At 47.7% G+C, this 23,961-nt stretch overlaps 3 protein-coding genes and 1 non-coding gene across 11 annotated transcripts in view; 1 reads left to right on the plus strand and 3 right to left on the minus strand.

Annotated features, from left to right (window-relative positions):
* The window catches only part of PAIP2 (poly(A) binding protein interacting protein 2), a 33,456-nt gene extending 28,605 nt beyond the window's left edge, over nucleotides 1–4,851 (plus strand). For both annotated transcript variants that reach the window (XM_066272661.1, XM_066272663.1), the window contains 2 exons: nucleotides 10–189; nucleotides 3,877–4,851. In XM_066272661.1, the coding sequence (XP_066128758.1) occupies nucleotides 10–189; nucleotides 3,877–3,933 (237 nt within the window). In that variant the 3' untranslated portion in view covers nucleotides 3,934–4,851. The remainder of the gene's footprint in view (nucleotides 1–9; nucleotides 190–3,876) is intronic.
* SLC23A1 (solute carrier family 23 member 1) lies at nucleotides 1,763–21,228 on the minus strand. 6 transcript variants are annotated; one of them, XM_066272653.1, is made up of 16 exons: nucleotides 21,177–21,228; nucleotides 18,904–18,965; nucleotides 18,117–18,251; nucleotides 17,515–17,672; nucleotides 16,704–16,792; nucleotides 16,475–16,542; nucleotides 16,115–16,296; nucleotides 15,860–15,980; nucleotides 15,452–15,608; nucleotides 15,005–15,152; nucleotides 14,401–14,506; nucleotides 14,032–14,161; nucleotides 13,789–13,932; nucleotides 12,987–13,082; nucleotides 8,251–8,517; nucleotides 1,763–2,675 (listed from the first exon to the last, which is right to left on the minus strand). In XM_066272653.1, the coding sequence occupies exons 1-15, from the start codon at nucleotides 21,211–21,213 to the stop codon at nucleotides 8,270–8,272; spliced, it is 1,881 nt and encodes a 626-aa protein (XP_066128750.1). In that variant the 5' UTR covers nucleotides 21,214–21,228; the 3' UTR covers nucleotides 1,763–2,675; nucleotides 8,251–8,269. The 6 variants fall into 6 exon arrangements, with proteins under 6 accessions (XP_066128750.1, XP_066128748.1, XP_066128753.1 ...); XM_066272651.1 differs by lacking the exon at nucleotides 21,177–21,228 and adding an exon at nucleotides 20,490–20,616; XM_066272656.1 differs by lacking the exon at nucleotides 21,177–21,228 and adding an exon at nucleotides 18,442–18,539 and having other exon boundaries at nucleotides 18,904–19,043.
* On the minus strand, nucleotides 10,532–10,660 carry LOC136337121 (small nucleolar RNA SNORA14). Its single transcript, XR_010731822.1, has one exon. It is a non-coding gene; the product is annotated as a small nucleolar RNA SNORA14 (small nucleolar RNA).
* A 622-nt stretch (nucleotides 21,229–21,850) lies between the features above and the next one.
* On the minus strand, nucleotides 21,851–23,895 carry MZB1 (marginal zone B and B1 cell specific protein). Of its 2 annotated transcripts, XM_066272658.1 has the most exons (5): nucleotides 23,669–23,895; nucleotides 23,006–23,062; nucleotides 22,769–22,887; nucleotides 22,305–22,415; nucleotides 21,851–22,209 (listed from the first exon to the last, which is right to left on the minus strand). In XM_066272658.1, exons 1-5 carry the CDS (start codon nucleotides 23,870–23,872, stop codon nucleotides 22,053–22,055), a joined length of 648 nt encoding a protein of 215 aa, XP_066128755.1. In that variant the 5' UTR covers nucleotides 23,873–23,895; the 3' UTR covers nucleotides 21,851–22,052. The 2 variants fall into 2 exon arrangements, with proteins under 2 accessions (XP_066128755.1, XP_066128756.1); XM_066272659.1 differs by lacking the exon at nucleotides 23,006–23,062 and having other exon boundaries at nucleotides 23,669–23,888.
* Nucleotides 23,896–23,961: the final 66 nt, after the last annotated feature.

Consider the following 23,961-nt stretch of genomic DNA (forward strand, 5'->3'; position numbering starts at 1 on the left):
TAAATCCAGATAGAAGAGGAGTTATGGGAAGAAGAATTTATTGAACGCTGTTTCCAAGAAATGCTGGAAGAGGAAGAAGAACATGAGTGGTTTATTCCAGCTCGAGATCTCCCACAGACGATGGACCAAATCCAGGACCAGTTTAATGACCTTGTTATCAGTGATGGCTCTTCTCTGGAAGATCTTGTGGTAAAAAGTTATTTTTCACCTTTTTAAAACCTAGCTCATCTTTCCCATAAGCAGAAAAGCCAGCAACCATCTGTTTTAGAAGAGTTCTGCATCTCTTCCCCTTCTGAAATTATACTGCCTTTTACTATGTAAGCAGAGGCTACCCAGTCTCACTTATGACATGAAGTGACTTCTGGCAACACTCTGGAGTTAGTCTGAGACTACTAGCAGACTTCTTATTACTGTTTTAGTTTTGATAACTGTTACCCTAGGATACATAAATGTTTTAAAACATTCCAAAAGAAGTACACAGTATGTCCATGTGCCCTGCCTATACAAAAGTAGCTTGGTGGAGAGGTTTTGTTCTTTAATTTTGTCTTAAACATTTGGTGAAATTTGCAAATTTTTATCTGAAAAGTAAAATTTGAAGGATTTCCCCCCCTGAATTTAGGAAATGCAGGATTTTAATTGAGTTAACCCTAACTCCTTTTGGAACTGTGATTTAATCAGGACGTCGGTATAAGCTCTTGGCAGAAAGGGCACTTATTTGCATTTTTAATATCCTCAGTGTCTCATTGTTGATGGTATATTTGTAGTAAAAAAGTATTTTTTAGGAATTGTCATAATTAGACATTAGTACTAGAGTAAAACCCAATGAGACCTTTACTAAAATTAAGATAAAATAATTTAAGGTCAGAATGTTAATCTTTCTGTCTATGTTATGTCTCTGTTCTCTTTGTAGAAGTCTCAGAGACTGTAGAAGACTCTGAAATTTACCCCTAAACTCTGAAGTACCATATTTCCCCATGTATATGACGCTCCCATGCATAAGAGGCGCCTTAATTTTGGGGCCCAAAATTTGGGGGAAAATGTTTTACATAAAGTTATTGAACTCAAGTTTTATTCATCATAAAATTCATACAACTCCTCATCACTGTGAAAACTCCCATCCATTAGCTTGTCCTCATCTGTGTCTGATGACAAATCACTGTCTTCAACAATGAATGCAAAACAAGCACAAAAAAACTGGGAAATGCAAGTAAAAAAAACTACAACCACTGTATAAGATGCACCTAGTTTTTAGACCACAATTTTGTTTTGTTTTTTTATGTGCGCCTTATCCGTGGTATTTCTTGCAATTGTCTTCTGTTTTGTGCAGTGATTTCCTAACCTGGCTCTGCATTATAATTACATGAAGCTTTAAAAACAAAGTTTCTGGCCCTGGCCGATTGGTTCAATGGTAGAGTGTTGGCCTGGCAGGTGGATGTCCTGGGTTCGATTCCCAGCCACAGCACACAGGAGAAGCACCCAATTGCTTCTCCACCCTTCCTCCTCTCCTTTCTTTCTATCTCTCTCTTCCCCTCCCACAGCCAAGGCTCCGTTGGAGCAAAGTTGGGCTGGGCACTGAGGATGGCTCCATGGCCTCTGCCTCAGGTGCTAGAATGGCTCTGGTTGCAGTGGAGCAACACCCCAGATGGTCAGAGCATCGCCCCCTAGTGGGCTTGCCGGGTGGATCCTGGTGTGGCTGTCTCTCTGCCTCCCCATTTCTCACTTCAGAAAAATAAAAATAAAAAAATAGCACAACACAGCAAAGTTCTTCAGCTGCAGCCCAGAACTGCAGAATCAATAGTCTAGGCATGTTTATTTTTAAAAAGCACTTTCAGATACTGCTGACCTACCCTATCAGGCATTTGGAAACCACTCTTTTAGAGGACTGTATCAAGAGCACTGAAATTTAAATTGTATAGCCTTTGTTGCAGTAAATGACCCAGTTGAGCAGATGTGTGATCTGAATAGTCTGTTAGACTACCTAGACACTCCACAAATAATTCTGGTTGCTTTAATGAGGAAAGCCCTTTGCTGGGTATAATGTATAACTTTAATCTGAAACCAGTAGAAATATATTGTCTAGACACTGATTTGTTCAACTCAATCTATTTGAGATTACTTAATTCCTTCTCATTCTTTTGTAGCTGCCAAAAGATTGCACATTCAAGAACACTGCTTTTTATTTAAATTTCACACTTTTATATCTTTCTCTTGAGGGAAGGAAGAATATGTCCTGTGCAAGGAAGTGGTTGTATATAAATTATGAAACTAAGATTAAATTATTGCTCCAGTATGTTGTTTAATGTGTTTTGGTCTTGAAGTAAGCGACATAACAGGCTCAGAATCAGTCTAAAAGCCTTCCAGCATGCCTACATTTCAGGCCCTAGAATCTGTCCTGTTTTCTTTTCATGTTTTTCAACTTTCATTCCAAGATGTGATGGAAGAAAATTTCCAGCTATTCCCTATATGCTGAAAGATTTAGAAATATAAAATGATAGTGGTACAAGTCTCTAAGCCTCTTAGAGACTTTGGACCATTCTTCTGTTGTAAAAATGGAGTCCCAGAGAGAGTGACTTTGCCAGGCTTACATAGGAAGTTAGTTAGGGGAAGAGCTGGGGTTCCAACTTAGGTCTTCTGACTCCCCATGTAGTTTTCTTTTCCTATCATATACATGCTTCCTGTGGGAAACAGAATACAGCAATGTAGAAAGACAGCTTCACATTTTCAGTGAAGATCATAAATTTAATCTATAAACAGTTCTCAAATCATTTTAATCATTTCAACACTTGTTTAATTTTTTTTTTTCTCTGAAGCTGGAAACGGGGAGAGACAGTCAGACAGACTCCTGCATGCACCCGACCGGGATCCACCTGGCTCGCCCACCAGGGGCAAAGCTCTGCCCACCAGGGGGCGATGCTCTGCCACGACCAGAGCCACTCTAGCGCCTGGGGCAGAGGCCAAGGAGCCATCCCCAGCGCCCAGGCTATCTTTGCTCCAACGGAGCCTCGGCTGCTGCGGGAGGGGAGAGAGAGACAGAGAGGAAGGAGGGGGGGGTGGAGAAGCAAATGGGCGCTTCTCCTATGTGCCCTGGCCGGGAATCGAACCCGGGTCCCCCGCACGCCAGGCCGACGCTCTACCGCTGAGCCAACCGGCCAGGGCCTTGTTTAATATTTTTGCATAGTATAAAAGTGTTTAAACAAAGTCAAACATTATAGTTAAAGGAACAGAATTTCTTGGTCTGTGACACTTTTTTAGTTTATGTGAAGTTAGTGGGTTTCAGGTTACACTTTAGCAATTTGTTTTGTTTTAGCAGTGGGGAGGTAATGGGTAACACACAGGAAGGGAGAGAGATAAGAAGCATCAACTGGTAGTTATGTCACTTCAGTTGTTAAATTGATTGCGTTCTGGGGTGGGGGGGTGAGCTCTAGCTGAGCCAGTGAGCAACCATTGGGCCCAAGCAGTGACCATGGGATTATCTCATACTCAAATTTGAGCGATCCTATGCTCAAGCTGGCAAGCCTGTACTCAAGCCAGCGACCTTAAAGAGTTTCAAACCTGGGACTTCAGCGTCTCAGATCAATGCTTTATCTACTGTGCCACAATTAGTCAGGCTACACTTAAGCAAATTTAATTTCAGTTCCTACTTTCTCTTTAGAAAGTTAATAAAATTTGATATAATACATATAGCTTACATCTGATTCCTGCCTTCCTAGCCATTGATTTTTCGGGGGGGGGGGGGTTGAATTTCTCAATCTGAAGTTAATGCTTTTGTCTTGTATTTTTTGAAGGATGTTTTTGCATGTGGATCTGGGTTGAATGCTTCTGCATATCTGAAGCTATCTTTTAATGAACTTGCTTTTTTATGTACTTATTTTCCAGGTCAAGAGCAATCTGAATCCAAATGCAAAGGAGTTTGTTCCTGGGGTGAAGTACTAAAATACTGAGTAGACGGGGCCCTCTTTTGGTGGATGTAGCACAATTTCCACACTGTGAAGGCAGTATTAGAAGACTTAATTGTAAAAGCTCTCTCTTGTCACTGTGTTACACTTATGCATTGCCAAAGTTTTGTTAGTCTTGCATGCTTAATAAAAGTGCTGAGACTGTTATTAAGTAAAAAGCTGTCAAACATTTACTGAGAAATAGAATTGGCCCCATGGCTTGATGTGAACACAGCAGGGAAAGAAGCACCAGTCAAGTTGTGACAAAGCACCAAATTAAATGACCTTTAAATCTAGCGAATTGTCTTTTTTGAGGCTAAACTTGTCTCTTAGGGTTAATATTTGATAATGTCTGAACTTTTTAAAAATTAAGTTCTAGTGGTTAAGCAGATTTCTTAGTTCAGACTTAAATTCACATTTGTCCCCATCTAAAAATCTGAGGAAGGCTTGTTAGGTGATTAGAAATAATTCATTGTAGGTACATATGTCTTTGGTTATGGAGGTTACAAGGTAGTGATCAGATAAAGAACTAGTTTTGGCTTTGAGGTATGTTATCATGTAAGAAATACATCTGAGGAAGTATGTGATTTGAGAATTGTACCATCTGCAGTTCTCATCATAGCTATGCCTTTGTGAAGTCTTAACATTTGACCAACCCATAATCCAATTGAACAAAGAAATTATAACATGTGATTTGAATGGTGCTTTTCCTTGCTTTGTTAATCATCCCTACAATAGTCTGCAGCACAACTTTTCTTTTAACAAAGCTAGAACAGTTTTGGCTTCTTAAACTTCATATTTGGGTAGATTAAGCTGCCGTATGTGTTCAGTGTGAATAGTGTTTAAGTTGAAAATATTGTAAAAAAATTATATTTTTTCAAAAATATTTAAAAAAATAAATAATAGTAGAACTAAACTGATGGTTGTGTTTTTTGGGTGCCAGATATAGAATTTCCAGCGGTAATACTCACTTTAGTGTGGGCTTAGCCCCTCAGGACACCCCTACTGGCAAAATTTGCTGAGAACAAACTATTAAATTCCATTGTGTCAAGTATGTTGTTATATAACTATTTGTCTAAAATACAACAGTAAAATAAACCCCACAGCCCTTTCCATAACCCGTGTTGATCTCCTCAGGCTACAGTGTTAGGGCAGTTGTAGGATATCCGTGTTGAGAAACTTTGGCTGGGCTTGCGTGGTCAAGGCACATTGGGAGTTGATGCTTCCTGCTCCTCCCCCCTCTGCCCTCTCTCTCTTTCTCTCTCTTTTTCTCTCTTCCTCTCTCTCTCTCTATAAAATCAATAAATTAAAAAATAAATAGAAAGAAACTTTGGCTTGTCTGACCTATGGTGGCACAGTGGATAAAGCATTGACCTACATTGAGGTCACTGTTTCAAAACCCTGTGCTTGCCTGGTCAGGCACCTATGGGAGTTGATGCCTCCTATTTCTACCCCCTTCTCTCTCTCTCTCTCTTGCTCTCTCCCTTCTCTCTAAAATGAATAAAATCTTAAAAGCCAAAAATGATTTTTAAAAAAACTGGCTGACCAATATAGTGGTAATCTTACTCTGTTATAACTTTCATTGGCTTCTTCCCTTCACAAGCCATTGCTGGTCTAATTGGACTGGTTTTCTATTTTGATTAATCTATACCTTGCCCCCACAAGCTTATTTATAATATGTTAGCAGCTAATTTTAATTTGGGATAGGCTGTCAACCAACTAGCAATTTCCCGGTTTCATACATATAATTTTACCTCATGGCCCTACTCAGTTTTTAATAATGTCCTCTGTGCTTTTCTTGAGCTTGATGGGATCAAGATTAAGAAGGTCATGTAGCCTGACCAGGCAAGTGACGCAGTGGATAGAGCATCGGACTGAGATGTGGAGGACCCAAGTTCAAGACCCTGAGGTCGCCAGCTTGAGTGCGGGCTCATCTGGGTTGAGTAAAGCTCACCAGCTTGGACCCAAAATCACTGGCTTGAGCAAGGGGTTACTCAGTCTGCTGAAGGCCCACGGTCAAGGCACATATGAGAAAGCAATCAATGAACAACTAAGGTGTCGCAATGAAAAACTGATGATCGTTGCTTCTCATCTCTCTCTGTTCCTGTCTGTCTGTCCCTATCTATCCCTCTCTCTGACTCTGTCTCTGTAAAAAAAAAAAAAAAAAAAAGCCATGTAATCAGTTCTGGTTCACATTCTTGGGGGGGAGGGGTTTCATTGAGTGTGAGCACCTGTGCCCCAGTGGTTTTTAATAGCTACTGTAACAAACTAATAAATAGATTTTTAAAGAAACTCAGGAGCAGAGGTGATCATGCTTGGTTCTTGTTCTCTTTGGAGCCATGATACAACCAGTCCTCTCTGTTCTCTAAGAGGTCAGTACCACAAGTGGCACTGCAGGCTGCCGAATACACGAGGCTGCCTGCCCTGGCCAGATCGCTCAGTTGGTTAGAGCATCATCCCAATACACCAAGGTTGTGGGTTCAGTAAAGAATCAACCAAAGAATGCCTAAATAAGTGAAACAATAAATTGAAGTTCCTCTCCCTCTCTCCTCCCACTTCTCTCTCTTAAAAAAAATTTTTTTTTTTTTAAGAAAAAATACATGAGCCTGACCTGTGGTGGCACAGTGGCTAAAGCGTCAACCTGGAACGCTGAGATTGCCGGTTTGAAACCCCAGGCTTGCCCATCAAGGCACATACTAGAAGCAACTACTACAAGTTGATGCTTCCCACTCCTCCCCCCTTTCTCTCTCCTCTCTCTGAAAATAAAAAATTTTTAAAAATATATATATATGAGGCTTACAGATCCTTTCTCAGCTCAGACATATTTCCACATACTGCCAAATTACTATACTGCAGTATACTTGGAGATTATAAACCTAGGCTTTGTAACCTAATGATTGAGAACAAAGACTAGCAAGTCTTGTGAAGCCAGTGATTGGGAGCAAGTCACTTTTCTGTGACTTAGTTTCCACCTCTTTAAAAAATGGTAGTAATTACAGTACTTATCTCAGGATTCTATGATTAATTAATATACATCAAGCACTTAAGACAGTCACTGGCACATAGAAAGTTTTATTTAAGTGATTGTTATTACTGTTAAGTCATTTAGGCTAAGCTCTCATTTTGTTGTAACTTTGCTTAGGGAACATGCATATAAAAACTACTCTGATGTTTAATTTAGCAGGCATCTGTATTATAGGTAGAGATGAAACATTTCAGAACATCACTATTTTATTTTGAAGTCCTTGGAACAGATGATCACCCCAGGGCCTAAATGGTATAGATTTAGGGTAACTTAAAAGTCACTTTTTATTTTATGATCATTATTGAAACAAGGCTTATGAGAGGGTATTTCCAGTTTCTGTGCTGTCAATATTTATCAACCTTTTCCATGTCCCACTTTTTAAAGTTTTATTGATTTACCGATTTTAGAAAAAGATAAGGAGAGAAAGAATTTGTTGTTCTACCTATTTGTGCATTCATTCATTGATTCTTGTATGTGCGCTGACTGGGGATCAAACCCACAACCTTGGCATATAAAGACAGTGTTCTAACCAACTGAGCTACTTAGCTAGGACCTTTATTTCTATGTCATAGAATGTCCTTTTTTTAGCATACTGGGGTGCAGAGATGAGGCTGGCTGCCAATGGCTAGAGTGTGTGTCACGTGACCTCTAGTAACCCAGCTTCTACCCAGATACCCAGAAGACTGAAGAGATCAGTATTTCAGCATACTTGTAACCCCTCAGGGGCCCATACCAGGTGGAAAGTTCCACTCTTACTATAAAATAGCTAAGGAATTCAACTCAAAATCCATATATTGATATCTTGCCCAGTTTACCTTCCTCTTGATACTCAAATAGGTCACAAAAAGAAGAAACTGAGTAGTTTGTTTTTTCTTTGGTTAAAGCATAAGTATGACTTTCCAACCCTCCCTCAAAAGCCAAAGATTGCCTGACCAGGCGGCGCAGTGGTTAGAGCGTTGGACTGGGATGCCGAGGACCCAGGTTCGAGACCCCGAACTCGGTAGCTTGAGTGTGGGCTCATCCGGTTTGAGCAAAAAGCTCACCAGCTTGGACCCAGGGTCACATGCTCAAGCAAGGGGTTACTCGGTCTACTGAAGGCCTGCGGTCAAGGCACATATGAGAAAGCAATCAATGAACAACTAAGGTGTTGCAATGCGGAACAAAAAACTAATGATTGATGCTTCTCATCTCTCCATTCCTATCTGTCTGTCCCTGTCTATCCCTCTCTCTGACTCTTTGTCTCTTTAAAAAATTAAAATAAAATTAAAAATCCAAAGATTAACATCTTACCTTTTTTGGAAGTAATTTTTCAGACCTTGGTGCACACAGGCCCAGTTTCTCTATTTTCTGTAGTATCTTCTGGAATTGGAAGCTGGTCTTTTGACCTTGAAGAAAATCCTTTGAAGACTGGGCAGATAGGAATGTATTTCAGAAAGGCAATCCTTTTTACCATGTTCATCCCAATGGGGAAGTCATAGCTCTTGAGAGTAGTAGACATCTCACTGTTGGCATGGGCCCCAGCTTTCCACTGTATCAGACCTCGTTCCTTGGGGCTCCCTGGGAAAGGACAGTGGGGTCACTTACTAGGGCCAGCCACTGTCACCTACATCCCCTTCCCATCTAGTCCTAAAGCAGGCTTCTGGAATTGAGTGTCCTGATTCTCAAGTATCTTCTGGATGTTTTGTTTTGTTTATTAATTTATTGATTTGAGGGAGAAACACTGATTTGTGTTTCTACTTAGTTGTGTAATCATTGACCAGGGATTGGACCTGAAACCTTAGTGTAACAGGACAATGCTCTAACCAACTGAGCTATGGGGCCAGGGCTATTGTCTCTGGTTCTAAAACAGGTTGAATCCATGATTTTCCAGCTTCTAACTTGGCCAGAGTTCTAGGAAACCCTAAGGATACTGGTTATAATTAGTGTTTATTGTGTATCTGCAGTGTGCCAGGCTCTATGCTAAGTGCTATAATTTCATTATTTCATTTCTTCAAAATACACCTGAAGGAAGTATAAATGCACTGTTGTACAAAATTTTATGAGGAAGAAACTGGCAGAAAGGCTAGTGTGTGCTGGGCTGGTGGGAACCAAAAAGTTAGACTCTTAGACTCTCTCTAGCCAGATAGCTCAGTTGGTTAGAGCACCGTCCCAGTGCATCAAGGTTGTGGGGTTCGATCCCTGGCTGGGTAGCTCAGTTGGTTAGAACAGTGTCCTGATATGCCAAGGTTGCAGGTTAGATCCCTGGCCAGGGTACATATTAGAATCAACCAATTAATACATAAATAAGTGGGATGAAAATTTGATGATTCTCTTCCTCTCTCTAAAAAAAATTTATCTATAGATATAGATTTTTTTTATTATTAAAAAAAAAAATTGCTGGTCCTGGCTGGCTGGCTCAGTAAATAGAGTGTCAGCCTGGCATATGGACATCCAGGGTTCGATTCCCCTGTCAGGGCACACAAGAGAAGTGACCATCTGTTTTTCTCACTCACCCTCTCTCCCTTCTCTCCCTCTTCCCCTCCCACAGCCAGTGGCATGAATGGTTCGAGCATCAGCCCCAGACTGGGGTTGCTGGGTGGATCCTGCTGGGGTTACTGGGTGGATCCTGGTCAGAGCGCATGCGGGAGTCTATCTTACTATCTCCCCTCCTAACTTAAAAAATAAATGAATTGCCTCACCAGTGGTGGCACAGTGGATAGAGCATCAACCTGGTACACTGAGTTCCCAGGTTCAAAATCCTGAGGTCACTGGCTTGAGTGCAGGTCCATCTGTCAAGCACAGACTCACCAACTTGAGCACAGGGTCACTGGCTTGAGTGTGGGATCATCAAAATGATCCCATGGGTCTGGCCTGTGGTGGTGCAGTAAATAAAGTGTCAATCTGGAACGCTGAGGTCGCCGGTTCAAAACCCTGGGTTTGCTCGGTCAAGACACATTTGGGAGTTGATGCTTTCTGCTCCTATCCCCTTCTAGCCTCGCTCTCCCCTCCCCCTCTCTAAAAATGAATAAATAAAATCTTTAAAAAAAAAAGAACAAAATGATACCATGGTTACTGGCTTGAGCAAGGGACTTCACTTGAGCCCCCTTGCCCCTGTGAAGGCACATATGAGAAGCAATCAATGAACAACTAAAGTCTCGCAACTCTGAGTTAATGCTTCTCATCACTTTCCCTTTCTCTCTGTTTCTCTCTCTTGTTCTTGCTCACTACCAAAAAATAAATAAATAAATAAAAATAGCCTGACCAAGCAGTGGTGCAGTGGATAGAGCGTCCTACTGGGATGCGGAGGACCCAGGTTGGAGACCCCGAGGTCGCCAGATTGAGCACGGGCTCATCTGGTTTGAGCAAAGATCACCAGCTTGAGCCCAAGGTCCGCTGGCTTGAGCAAGGGGTTACTCGGTCTGCTGTAGCCCCACGGTCAAGGCACATATGAGAAAGCAATCAATGAACAACTAAGGTGTCGCAATGAAAAACTAATGATTGATGCTTCTCATCTCTCTCCGTTCCTGTCTGTCTGTCCCTATCTATCCCTCTCTCTGACTCTCTCTCTCTCTCTCTGAAAAAAAAAAAAAATAGATGTCACAGATCTGAAGTAAGGTTGTGCCAGGAGAAGTGCAGTCTCTGACCCCCTGCAGTCTATGTAGCATCCACTCGTATCTTGGCACACCAAGAGCACAGCTACCAAGAGGGTTTTAGAATGCAATCCTTTTAAGTTTTTTATGTAATGATTTTAATTTTTTTTTTTTATTTACTGATTTTAAAGAGAGAGGGATAGAGGAATAGAGAGAGATACAGGAACATCCATCTGTTCCTGTATGTGGCCTGGCCAAGGTTAAAACCTGGAATCTGAGCTTCAGGACAAAGTTCTAACCAACTGAGTTATCTATCCAGCAAGGGCGTAAGTTTTTTTATCTAATGATGTTAGAGGAAAGAGGCAAGAGAGAGAAACATCAATTTGTTGTTCCATTTACTTAATGCCATCATCGATTAATTCTTGTATGTGCCCTGACTGGGGATTGAACCTGCAATCTTGGTGTATCAGGATGATGCTACAACCAACTGAGCTACCTGGGCAGGACTAGTTGTGGCACAAGATGATGTTGTCTGGTCACCCCCCTCACCACTGCCAGGACACATGACAACTGGCCCAGGGTTTCTCACCTACCTTTTATGTCTTTACCTGCAGTGTTCTCTGTCTGCTTCTCCAAGTCCTGTCCATTCTAGGCCCCATCCAGGAATCCTCTTGATGACTCAGTCCCAGGCTTATTTACCTTATAGTTCTAAATTGCTTTAAACTCAATTTTATTTCTTGTCTTGTGCTAGGAGCTCCTCAAAATGGACTTAAACACCCCCCCCCCCCCCCCCGCATATTCCCTTTAGTGTCTAACCCAGATCCAAGCTGGTAAAATCCTCTAGCATTTGGTGAACTCAGTTGACTGCCCCTCTAAGGTTGGGTTGTGGATGGGTAAAGAGAAAGCAAATATCAGCGAAGTGTTCACATCCTACAAGAGAGAGCTGTGTGGTTCCACGGTATGGGCTTGAGTTCTGAGCTAGCTAGACCTGGGTTGGGATGCAGGTTGTATGGCCTTAGGCAAGTGATTTCACCACTCTTAGCTTCAGATTCCTCATAGTGTATATTGAAGGATTGTTGAAGATTATGTGTCATGGCATATGATCTCCTGGCAAGGATGGTTGCTGATGGGCAGTTGGATTGAAGGATAGGGATGTGAGGAGCTCCACGAGGCAGTCTAAGACTGTTAACATCTAGGTTAGTTTAATCCAGCTACCCAAATCACAGAGAAGCCCCTCAGTTTATAACTGTCCACCTGAAGCCCCCCATCTCCCCAGATTCCCTAGGCATTGAGGCTGCCAACTTCTATTCAGGTTCACAGAATGGGTTGCTCCAGTCCCCAGCCCAGCTTCCTCTAAATGGGAGAGGTATCCTGATCAGGTAAACCCATCCATCCAAGGGCTAGCTGCTACCAAGAGTGCTCCCTCATATCTGATGCTTTCTAAAATTCCTAAAAGTGCTGGGGAGCCCTGGCCCTTCCCTGCCTACACTCCACCAGCTGCACACAGCCAGCCTCTGATTTGTAGCTTCAGAAAAAGGGAAGCATGTGGGGTCAAGTGATGGGAGACAGAAGACCATTCTGTTACTCCCATCCCTAATCTCCCTGGACTAACGCAGTCTTTAACTCCTGTTTCCACGGAGCTTTCCTTGATCTTCCAGTTCCCCTGAAACCCTCCAGAAGAGGGTTGCACTGTGTAGTGCAATGGCTAGAACACAGGCCATAGATGGACTTCGTTAAAGTCTCAGATTTACAAAGTTATAAATGTGCAAAAGTGACCTTGGGTGAGTCAATTAACCTCTGTTTCCTCATATAAAACAGTGTTGATAGGCTCTGCCTCACAGGATAGTTTTGAGGGTAAGACACTTAGCTCCATGACTGACCCATAGAAGATAATTTGGTAAATGTTAACAGTGCCTGTTACTAGTTAGGGCACCTGATTACATTTAGTTTTTATGTATTTACTGGGCACATAAATGTGGTCCATGAGGGTTCTCAGAAACCCCCAGGAAGTATCCTCCACAATCCCTGAAAAAAGTCCTAATAGCAAAGAGAATAGTTAGGGCTCTTCCTAGTAGCCACCATTACAGGCTGCTGGCATATTTTGAGTGTTTTGGCTAACAAACTGATGCTTTTATCTGTCCTAATAAAGCAAAAGCACCCAAAGGCGCCCCTCACCCCAGTGGCTATCAAGAAATGGAAAGGAAAAGATTCACAAGGGCTCCAGAATGACTCTTCTTGCCCTACCCTCTTTCAGACCTATGATGCATGTCTGTGCCTCTGGCCAGTGGTCTCTCCCTCCCGCCAGTGGGCACTCCACTAGCCTCTCTGTTCCTGCTTCTCCCTGCCTACAGGGCCTACATCACACTGGACTTGACCACAGCTCTGGTTCAGGGGCCATGTGTTTGAGTGCAAATGAGCCCAGCCTAGTTCTGTTTCCCTCCCAGAGATGACCCATACCTGGTACCGTGTTATCCAGTATGAAAGCAAGGCATCCACCCACGAACATCTCCGTGGTCAGCAGCACAGTCAGAATCTGGTCCACTTCAGGAATACCTGTGGAACAGGCCAAGGGCTAATGGGTGTGATGGCCCCATCTGGAGAGCAGACCTCAGGGACTTTCTCTCTTCTGTACAGCCTGCTGACTCCCTTTAGCAGGTGTGGAGCTGGAACAAACCCTGACATTTTTTTAAAACATATTTTTCTTTTTATTTATTCATTTTTAGAGAGGAGAGTGAGAGAGAGAGGAGAGAGAGAGAAAGGGGAGGAGGAGCAGGAAGCATCAACTCCCATATGTGCCTTGACCAGACAAGTGCAGGGTTTCGAACCGGCAACTTCAGCGTTCCAGGTCAACGTTTTACCCACTGCGCCACCACAGGTCAGGCAAACCCTGACTTTAAAGCCTATCTGCACCTCTGCTTCTCCCACCCTTGAATTCAAATCCCAGTTTTGCTAGTTGCTACTTGTTGTCTTGGGACAAATCATTTAAGCCTCACTGTCCTCATCTGTGACATGGAGATGATGATAGTATCTATCTCTTGGAGCTGTTGTGACAATTAAATGAGCAAATGTAAAGCTCAATGCCTGTCCACAGAAAGTGTCTAATTGCTAATTAACTGGCTTCTCAGCTGCTGATTAACATCCACAGTTGAGCAGGATTTGTTGCTCTAGCTGTGTGGAGCCTTTGGGAAGGGGGCTGTACTCAGAGTCGGGTGCACCACACCTCCCCCACCCGCAGTGACATTCAGACAGGTGGAGGCACCTGTGTTGATGGCGCCGGGATTGGACTCCAGGTAATTTGGCAGTGTAAGCCCGAAGAACATGGAAAATCCGAGTACGAAGAGGTTGCGAGAAGAGTTCATGTCCACGAACTGCAGGTTGGACAGCCCCACAGCAGTAATCATACCTGAGGGCGCAGGAGAGCCGCTGGAGGCGCCGCGCGGGCCGGGAAGGCTCTACCACTCTGCGACCGCGCTGCCACCCGGGATTTGCGCGCAGCACTCACCGAAGAGGGTGCAAAACATGCCCCCCAGGATGGGGTCTGGGAGCGAAGCGAAGAGGGCCGTGAACTTGCCAATGGTGCCCAGGACCAGCATGATTACCGCACCGTACTGCACCACACGCCGGCTGCCCACCTGCCAGGGAGCCAGGGGGAGGGGCTATACCCAAGGGGTGAGGCCGCGCGGGGTGGGTTCCGGGGTGATGTGGGTATGGGCGGGGCCTGTGATAAGAGCGAGGCTCACATGGCCAGGCAGGACTTTGATGTAGTAAAGGACCTCTCAAAGACGGGGTGGGGCTAACCGATTTGGGGCGGGGCCTGCGGCAAATGAAATGGGGGTAGGGGCTTCCGTGCTGCTCTGATTTTGCGTGGCACCTTGGTAATCCCCAGGACGCCAATGTTGGGGCTGGACGAAGTGGACCCGTTGCCCGTGCCCAACAGCCCAGCGATAATGCAGCAAATGCCTTCGGTGAAGATGCCCCTGTAAGGAAAGGGAACTTGGGGGGATTTGATCTAGGCTCTGCCCCATTACCTTGACTCGGATGCTCGCCTTTTGTGAGTATCCAAAGGTAAGGCTGGGAGCCAGAAGCCCAGGTCTGAGCGCTAGTCACCGTGCCCTGGCACTTACTCCCTTAAGCGATTCTGGATTTCAATTTCCTCATCTGTAAAATGAGTATAACAAAGGTACCTGTCTTACAGTCATTGGTGGATTGCATAAAAGAACGTACATAAAAGGCTAGGCACAGGGAAGGTTGTCAATGACTGTAGTTTCCCTCTGACTTAATTATCTCCTCAACTGCTCACAACACTCAGAGTGAGAGAGAATATTCATCCCCATGTCAAAAGTAAGGAGAATGAGGTCTGGAAAGTATTAGTGACTTGCCCAAGTCCACACCTTTGGGACACCACCCTGTCCCTGCATTTGTTTCCTGAGTGGCCTCAGAAGAGAGCTGATGTTGGGAAGGGCAGAAGGACACACCTGTTGATTGCATGTACTGGAGGAGGTGGTGCACCAGCCAGGCGGGCACAAGCATAATAATCTCCGATGGATTCGATGATACCCGCCATTGTAGCACTCAACATTCCCAGGACAGCAGCTGCAGTCACTGTGGGCAGGCCCCACTGACCTGGGTTGAGGGGAGACAAGAGGATGGATGCAGTGCCCCTGGTGGATTAGAAGGTAGAATAGGCAGTTTTGGAGGGTATGAGTAAAAGGATTTCAAGCTGGAGTGGGAGCTGAACGGTTGTGGGAACTTATTTGGGATCACTCAGAGTCGCAAGGCTCTAGGAGTAAGGCTCTGTATGAGTTAAACAGCACTCTTCCTGGCACATAATACATGTGCAGCTAATGCTAGTTTTATCATCAGCTGGATTGGTATTGGCAGGGGCCTTACAGGTGGTCTGAGTTGGAGGCAGAGTTGCTCACAGGGGTAGGGGATTCGGATCCAGGGTGCAATAGCCATGATGTCCCCTCGGGCGTCTGTTCGTGCTTGGAAGCCATAGGCTGTAGGATCTGTGGGCAGCACGTCCATCAGGGTCAGGATGTAGCAGAGCAGCCACACGATCATGATGGCCAGAACAATCTGGGAGGGGTGAATGGCACACTGAGGTCCCTAGGGATCTTGTTCCCAGCTAACCAGTTTCTTCCTCAGCCAGAACCCTAGCCCCAACCCCAGCCTTTGCCCCAGCCCTAGATTCCAGCTCCTGGCTGGGACCTTATCTCTGTTCTGGCTTTAGTTCCCCTGCTATTCTGGCCCTTGTCTCCCACCTTGGCCCTGGACACAAGTCCAGCCCCTGCCCTGATACCAGCCCCAGCTGCCTTTCAGATCCTCACAGGAAACATCTTGAAGATTTGGACGCGGAAAAGAGTGAGACCCTTGCCCCATCGGTAGACAGGCAGCAGGAAGGTGAGGTTTCGCAGGTACTGGGAGAAGAGGACGATCAGGAGAATGGAGCTGGGGGCAGAGGCACAAGGAAGAGATGGCTTGGCTGGTAGGCTGGGCTAGGGGCAGGAGACAAGACTAATGGGGAAGGGAATGTGGGGGTGAAGGACTGGGCTAGGCAAGGATTGGTCCTGGTGCCCGCTCACCAAGCTGAGATGCCCCAGTGGGAGCCAGCTCGGTCACCAGCGGCTTGGAAGACAGAGAGGCCAATAAGGGAGACAGTGGGGGTGACCGTGAGAGGCCCAATGTAGCTGAGCAGGGCCCCAGGCAGCCCCATCAGCCCGATCACCACTTCCACTATACTGGACACTATGATTGCACCCTGGACCTGGAAGAGCAAAGATTAGCTATAAGTCATTATGTAAAAGCCATGACCTCTACATTAAAAAACAAAACAAAAAAACAGCCTCTGAACTACTTCCTTGCATCTCCCAATTCAGCATGGCCCTCACTCCCATCTATCCCCCTCCTCAGGTCCAGGTTTCTTCTACTCCACGGGAACCCACCTCTCGTATCCGTGGGTGCCAGATATGAGAGGTGTTCAGGGGCAGACTCCAGTTACTGTAGATCTCCTCTGAGGGCAGAGACAGGGACACACACACATGAACGGAACAGAGATATAGGGAGAGAAGATGCTGCCATGAATGCATCCTGGTGTCTGGACTTGAGACAGTCACCCAGACCTCCAGGCTTCTGGTCCCCCCGCTCCAGCACAGACCCCAGAGGTGTGCCCACCTTCTGGGGGGCATTTCCATCTCTCCAGAGCCAGGATGGCTTTGGCTGGAATCAGAAATGCAAAGGCGCTGGCCTGGAACAGCGGCAGCCTGGAAGGGGAAGCACAGAGCAGCAGGGTGAGGCGGGGTGGAGGGTGGGGCACACAGACTGGGGAGACCAAGGGAGAAGGGCACAGATAGAGAGAGAGGGACAGAAGGAATCACACAGGGGACAAGGGCAGGGGCAGAGCACAGGGAAGTCATTGAGGCCCTCTGCAGGACTTGGAGCTCCTGGCCTAAAACCTGTCCCCTTTCCTTCTCAACACCAGTTTCTGCACTGTGAGGGGCCACATGCTCAGGAATGGACGGCTTAGTTCTTGTATCCTAGCTCTGCTCAGCACACAAACAACCATGCTCTGGCCCCCTGGCCCTAGGGTAGTGCACAAGGAGATTGGGGACCCCAGAAAGACAGACGAGTTCTGCACAAGCCCTGGAAGCAGGGAAGTGGGTGGTCCTCTTTATACCAAGAGGGCTTAATGAGGGCTTCATGAGTGGGGCTAAATCAGCTTGGTGAGCAGGCACCAGGATTGATCCTTGCCCAGCTAAGGCACATTCCCTTAAACCCACAGATTAGTCCTTGAGAAGTCCCAGGTGTCAGGGTAGGGCCCCAGCTGCCTGGCTCTAAGGCTGGCTTGGGAGAAGCAGCAGCAGATGGGGGCAGATAGCTGCTTTTCTTGTCCCATGAGTCCTCTGAGAGAGATTCCCTGATCCTGATGTTTATGTGTGTATGTGTGTGTATGTGTCTGTGTGTGTGTGGGGGGGGGGCAGCTCACCGGATGCCCAGGGTGGTCTGGATGAGGGTGGTGATGCCCACGCAGGTGAAGATGGTGCCAATGAGCTGGCTGACCATGTGCTGGTCACGGCCCACACACAGCGCCTCAGCCAGGAGGAAGGGCACAGCAATGGTGCCGCTGAAGCATGTCAGGTAATGCTAGGGGGTGGGGGGGGAGCATGAGGTCCACGTAGTTCACAGGGAAACAGGGCTCCCTAACTGTCCTAATGCCTGCCTCTGTGGGCCTGAATCCATGCTGCCCTAGGCAGCATACCCACCCAGGATTGACATTTCCACAGGGAATTCCCACAGGGTTACTGCTCACCTCTTTGGGGATTACTAATCTGCTCCCAAATTATTCCTGCGTCTGTGGTGGAATGGGCCCTCTGCCCTGTCACTGACACTGCCTGGCAGGTGATACTTGCTCCCAGGAGGTTAATCCTCTCTTGGGCCTCATGAGCCTCTTCCCTACTCCTGCTTGGTGACAGTCACTGTTGCTGACTTTGGTTTTCTCTTCCTGTTACAAAGATAACTTTGTTGGCCAGGGAGGGGGCTGGGATTCTGGGGAGTGTGCAGTGGGGAGGCCCGTGGGGAGAAGCCCACCTGAAAGCCCAGCAGGATGCACAGATACCAGGCAGGCACGTCCTCAATCTTGTACAACATGTCGAACTTGGGCTCTGTGGACCTGGATACTGGGGGGTTCCTCGTGGAGGTCCCTGCTAAGCCCAGGTCCTCATGCTGGGGGCAGCAGAGAGCAGTAAGTCAGGGTGGAGAGGTGGACACTGGCAAAGTCAATTCTGCTCCAGAATCAATCAGGTGCCTGAGTGGTCTGTCAGCTCCTCAGAAAGGGGTCCAAACCCAGCATCCTCACCTCCCTCATGGTTCATCCACCCAGCTGTCCTCTGGCCTGACGATACCTGGCTCCCACCTCACATTGCCTTGTGCAGGTAAGTCCACTGTGCTGGCTCCTAGAGCCCTCCAGACTTGGGCATCCAGCCAAAGGAATGGGCCTCTAAGTCAGAAGGCCTGGGGGGACACCAGGAAAGGAAACCAAGAGGGCTGGAGACTGTGGACAGGTCCTTTAGGGCCCAATCTGGTCCCACTTTTGCTCTTCGGAGGTCCTTGAGATGTCATTGTAGGGGGGTAGGTTGTGCTTCTTCTGGCCTCAAGCTGGGAATCAGCCAGTCCCCAAGCTGAAGTCTCTTTCACCCCCTTCTGCCACCCCCACCCTATCCTCCAGTTACTACATTCAGTCTGGTACAGTCACTCTTGATCAAGTCTATCAGAACCATTGTCTCTGCCCCCCAACCCCCAGGGAGAAAGCCCATGCAGTTCCTCCAGCCCCCACCAAAACCCTGCCCCCACCCAGCTCCCACCCATCCCCCAGCACCTGTGTCTGGCCCTCGGGTTCTTCCTGGGCCCTCATCTTTGGGACACAGGTGTGAGTAGTTCCTGAGGAGAAGAGGGGATGGCTATAGAAAGGCCAAGAAGGACTTTACTCCACACATCAGGCATTGTTCAAAGTAAATCTGTAACCAGATCCTCAGCTCCAATCAAGATTGCGAAAGCAGGACCTGGGTGGAGGTAATGTATTAACCCTGGTCATAGTGGAATGGGAAAGGCTGCCCAAGCCTCTGCCACATTCCCTGCCTGAGCTGAGCCTGGACTCGGGGCCTGTTCTTGTTTTTCAAGAGATAGCCATATTGGGGATGAGGTGTGGACAGTCTCAGCAGTTTACCAAGCTCTGGGTGAAGTGACAGGGAAAGGAATAGACACGGGCACTTACTACGTTACCATCTGAATATATTAATAACAAGTTAATCATTATCATCATCATAAACACTCGTATTATTGAAGAATAACTGTGTGCCAGGGAACATCCATGTATTATTGTGTTTAATTAACCCCTGGCGCTGGGCAGTATTAACCTCTTTTTCTTTTTTTTGTGACAGAGACAGAGAGAGAGACAGAGAGAGGGACAGATAGGGACAGACAGGCAGGAATGGAGAGAGATGAGAAGCATCAATTCTTTGTTGCAGCTCCTTTAGTCTCCTTAATTGTTCATTGATTGCATTCTCTATGTGCCTTTACTGGGGGGCTACAGTAGAGTGAGTGACCCCTTGCTTAAGCCAGTGACCTTGGGCTTCAAGCCAGAGACCATGGGATCGAGCCAGCAACCGTGGATCAGCACTCAAGCCAGATGAGTCCGTGCTCAAGTGGCAACCTTGGGGTTTTGAACCTGGGTCCTCCAGGTCCCAGTCCGACACTCTATCCACTATGCCACCACCTGTTCAGGCCAGTATTAACCTCTTTTACAGCTGAGGAAACAGGTTAGGAGATGTGATCTGACCAAAGCCATACGGGTAGCAAGATTTTAGAAAACCATTCCTAAAATTCATGTTGGCCTGAACTCCTGCGCTTATGCTATAAATCATACATTAAATGTGATAAGGTATTACCCTCCCCACCACCGCCACTCACCCCTCGGGGTCCCTGAGGCACACAACAGATGAACCCTTGGAGAAGGAGATGCCACGCTGGCCTGGCCTTACCACTCCCCATGTCAGGTCAGGAGTTCCCTCCCCTCCAGGCCAGGACCTGGTGCAAAATGAAAATGCAGTACCCTGGTCCAAAACTATTACTAATTTTAAGATAGCAACAGCAGAGCATTAAACATAGTCTGGGCCTTTATTTTTTCTTTTCTTTTCTTTTCTTTTCTTTTCTTTTTTTTTGTCTGGGGCCTTTTCAAGTACCAGGCCCTGTGTGGCTGCATGTCACCCAGCCCCCGAAGCCAGCCCAAGTCCCAGCCTATCCTTTCCTCCTGGTAGGTCCAGCCCAGCCTGGCCATGGGGCTTGGAGCTGGCTGAGAGGGAGTGGTAGGGTCCAAGGGGCTGAGGCTCCTCAGCTGGTGGGGTCTAGGCCTGAGATCTGCTCTCCACAGTGCTGTCCCAACCCAGCCCCCCAGGGGCCACCTACTTCTGGGTTGCTGTGCCCAAGTCCAGGCCTGGCCCTGAGGGCCCAGGGGCAGTACCGCTCTCCAGCTGGGAAGGAGCTTCATGCTATAGCCTGAATCTGTCAGCCTGTCCAGCCTCCAGCCTGTTCCTCCAGCTACCTTCCCTCTCCTCTCCCTTCTGTGTTCTGCTGCTAGGTTCCCAAAGTCGTCTGACCAGTTCCAAGCTACAGAGCTGCTCCTCAGCACTTTCCTTCCTACTCTCTCTTCCCCAGTACTCCCACTCCCTGGGGGGTGTGGAGACAGAGCCCTGATCTCTTCTAGTCCTAGACACTCAATTCAGCCACAGGGACAAGGCCTTGATATAGCAAGGGTTCCGGATATAGTCACACAAAGGATTCACAACCCCCAGACCCAGATGCAAACTCCACAAAAATACAGGGCCACATCACAGGCTCCCAACTTCACACCTGATATGGCTCAGGGATCCTTGGGCTCTGGCTCCCCTCCTGGTGCTTAGGGGTTCTCTCTTGGGGAGGGGGGTCAAGGATGAGGTGCCACAGGATCAGGTGATAGACCGTAGGGTGGTGGGCTGCAGTGTAGTCCAGGAAAGCTGGAAAGGTCAGGGCATGCTTGGGATACCTGTATTCCTCCAACAATGACCTTTCCCCACTCCCAAATCTGAATCCCCATCCAGGCCTACCACTACTCACCCTGGGACTCTCGTGGTTTAAGCCTTGGTTTCTGCATCTGGGGATTAGAGTGCCTGTTCTGTCCACCTTCCAGGTTTTTGGAAGATCAGTGAGACATTCACAAAGGAAACCGCAAGTTGTAACATCCCCTGACCCCAGGTTTCCAGACCCACATAGGCCCCAGGTGGAGCCCTTTCCTCCATTTGCTAGGGAAAGAGCCCCAGGACAAAAGAATTTCTGGGAAGAGCAGGACTTAGAGCCGAAATGCTGAATGTAGCCTGTTCCAGAAACTCTGCCCCACCCTGTCCCAGGCAGGCACCTAGGGCACAACCATGCCAGCTGGGGTCAAAGGCAGAGTCTAGAAGGTGAGCAGATGCCCTGTGAGACGACTATTCCGGAAGGGGCAGTGATAGCACCTCATGGGCGCAGTAGAGTGTTTATAAGGTGGCCTGCTTATGGAGTTTTCCATGGTTTTTCTTCTTTCTCATGATGGATCTGGGGTCTCACCGTTTACATAACTGGATCCATATGCCTTTGACTGCTCACTGACTTTTCCAACCATGACAGATCTCCCTTCCCTCTGGGAGGTGTTGGAATGTGTATTTGGCCCCCTCTAGTAGTGAAATCAGCAGTAACACCAATATCTGTCCTCCCAGCACCCCCAAGCACATTTTGCAGAGAGACGGAATCAAGGTCACTGGGTTTTATTTGAGTCCATAGGGGAAGGTCTTGGCCCCCCACCCAGGGTCCAGGGCCCCAAAGCTGGAGGAGGAGGGAGAGTGGCAGCCCAGCAGGCAAGGCCTCCCTGTCCTCAAGCAGCCTGCAGAAAAGAGCAGGGCAGATCCCGAATCTCCGCTGTCTTCAGGGGCTGATGGCCACGGGGAAGGAGGAGTTGGACTAGAGCTCTGCCCTTGTGACTGGAGCCTTCTCTGAGCAGGCCCCCCAGGGGCCTTCACACAGCAATGCCTTCAGAGCTCCCTGGCCTTGTTGGTGTGCTTCATAGATCTGGTCTTCTCCAAACTCCCCCAAGTAATGCAAACACGTGGTGGAGAGCCTATGGGAGCCCAACAGCAGCCTCAGACTCAGCCGGCCTATAGTGGGCAGACTAAGATTTCAAGGGTTCCATCTCACCCCACCTCCCCATCCTACCTGGTAGGCCAGGGGCCCCCCGTGATCATCACACTGACACTTGGCTGTGGCCCATCGCTAAGTCCTGGGCCCGTGAGATGTTTCACCTTGTTCACTTCTCGGACCCCATAGCTGGAGACAGAGGAGAGTAGAGTGACACAGCATTAGGGAGAGCCTAGCCAGTGGGGGACCTGTCTCCACATGAAGCTGAGCACACTGGGCCTTTGCTGAGTTAAGTGCCCAGATTCTGATCCTCCCTGCTGGAAAAGTAAGGGCCAGAGGGAGGGAAACTCCTGGCCTATGACCTTGTCCCTTGGCCACCTGCTCCTAGCTCTTGAGCTCAGACTTGGTCCCAACCAGCCCCCTACCTTGGACAGAGTCCTAGTGAAGTGTGTGTGTGTGTGTTACGAGTGGAAGAGTGAGGACCTCCACCCACTAAGCCCTGCCCCTGGAGGAGGAAGGTAGGGACTGGATTTTCAACTCACTCCTGCCAAGTCTGGGAGCAGCTCCGGTCCAGGATGTCTGTGTATACAGACTCGCTCAGCTCCTGATGCCCCTGGGGGTTGTGAAGCTTGGCCTCTGCCTTTGCCAAATGCTGCCACATCTAGAACAAGGAGGGGCTGAGAGTCAGGGCTTAGGGACTGCCCAGTGTGGGGCAGGTGAGGACAGGAACCTGGGACAGGAGAATGAGGTGGCAAGGGAGCCTTTTGATCAGGAAGCACCTGTGAGGCAGGACTCAGGGTCCTCCTCCAGATCCCGAAACTGCAAGATCCACTTTCCTGGAATGGGGTGGGTGGATGGGAAATGCTGAGGTGGAAAGTGAGGCCTGGGCACCGGGGCCCCTCCCCCAGGGCACACCTGCCCTCAGCATGTGCTATTTTAGACACAAGAACAACGAAAGAAAAAAAAAAAACACAGCCCAGTCTTCAATGACACGTGTACTCATGGGTCCCCACCCTTGCTTACCACAGAAGTCCTCAGGCATGCTTGACAGGTTTGTGTGTGAACTCAGACACACTCACATACCTATGCACTCAGCATACATGCACACGTACACCAATGCTCCTCAGCCAGATTTTAGGAAGGAGTCCAGACCTGAGGATGGGTCTGGAGAGGGAGGAGTCTGAGATGATAAGCTGGTGACTCCCCTGGGGTCTCAAGATACTGTGGGGTGTTCTCGATTACCTGGTCTCTGTTGGGCAGACAGATGAGTAAACTGAGGCATGAAGGTTCAGGTGAGGTGAAGATGGCAATATCATGGAAGGCTAAGTCTAGCTGGATGGCTAGGGTTGGGGGATCAAAGGCCAGTGGTGGAATCTGAGGTAGGTGGAGGGGTCTGGCTTGAGGTGGCCTGGGCAGGGGAACTACTGGGGGGAGGGACTCACCTGGTAGGCCACTGCCCTGCAGGCATCACAGCGAAGGTGAGCAGGCATATGAGCTGAGTACTTCTCCTCATCATCCAGCTGTGGGGCAGTGGCTGTGAGTGGAGCCCGGTCCCCAAGGCCCTCTGGGATAGCCCAGACCCCCAGTAGCAGCAGCAGCAGTGGCAGTGACAGCCTCATGTTTCGTGGAAACGGCTCAGTGAGCATGGGCTGTGGTTAGGATGTGTGTGCGCAATAGTGAGGACCTCCCTGAACACCTGACCCAGACCAATGGGGAACTGACACCTCTACCCTTC

This window comes from Saccopteryx bilineata, chromosome 4 (assembly GCF_036850765.1).
Source record: "Saccopteryx bilineata isolate mSacBil1 chromosome 4, mSacBil1_pri_phased_curated, whole genome shotgun sequence".
NCBI lineage: Eukaryota > Metazoa > Chordata > Mammalia > Chiroptera > Emballonuridae > Saccopteryx > Saccopteryx bilineata.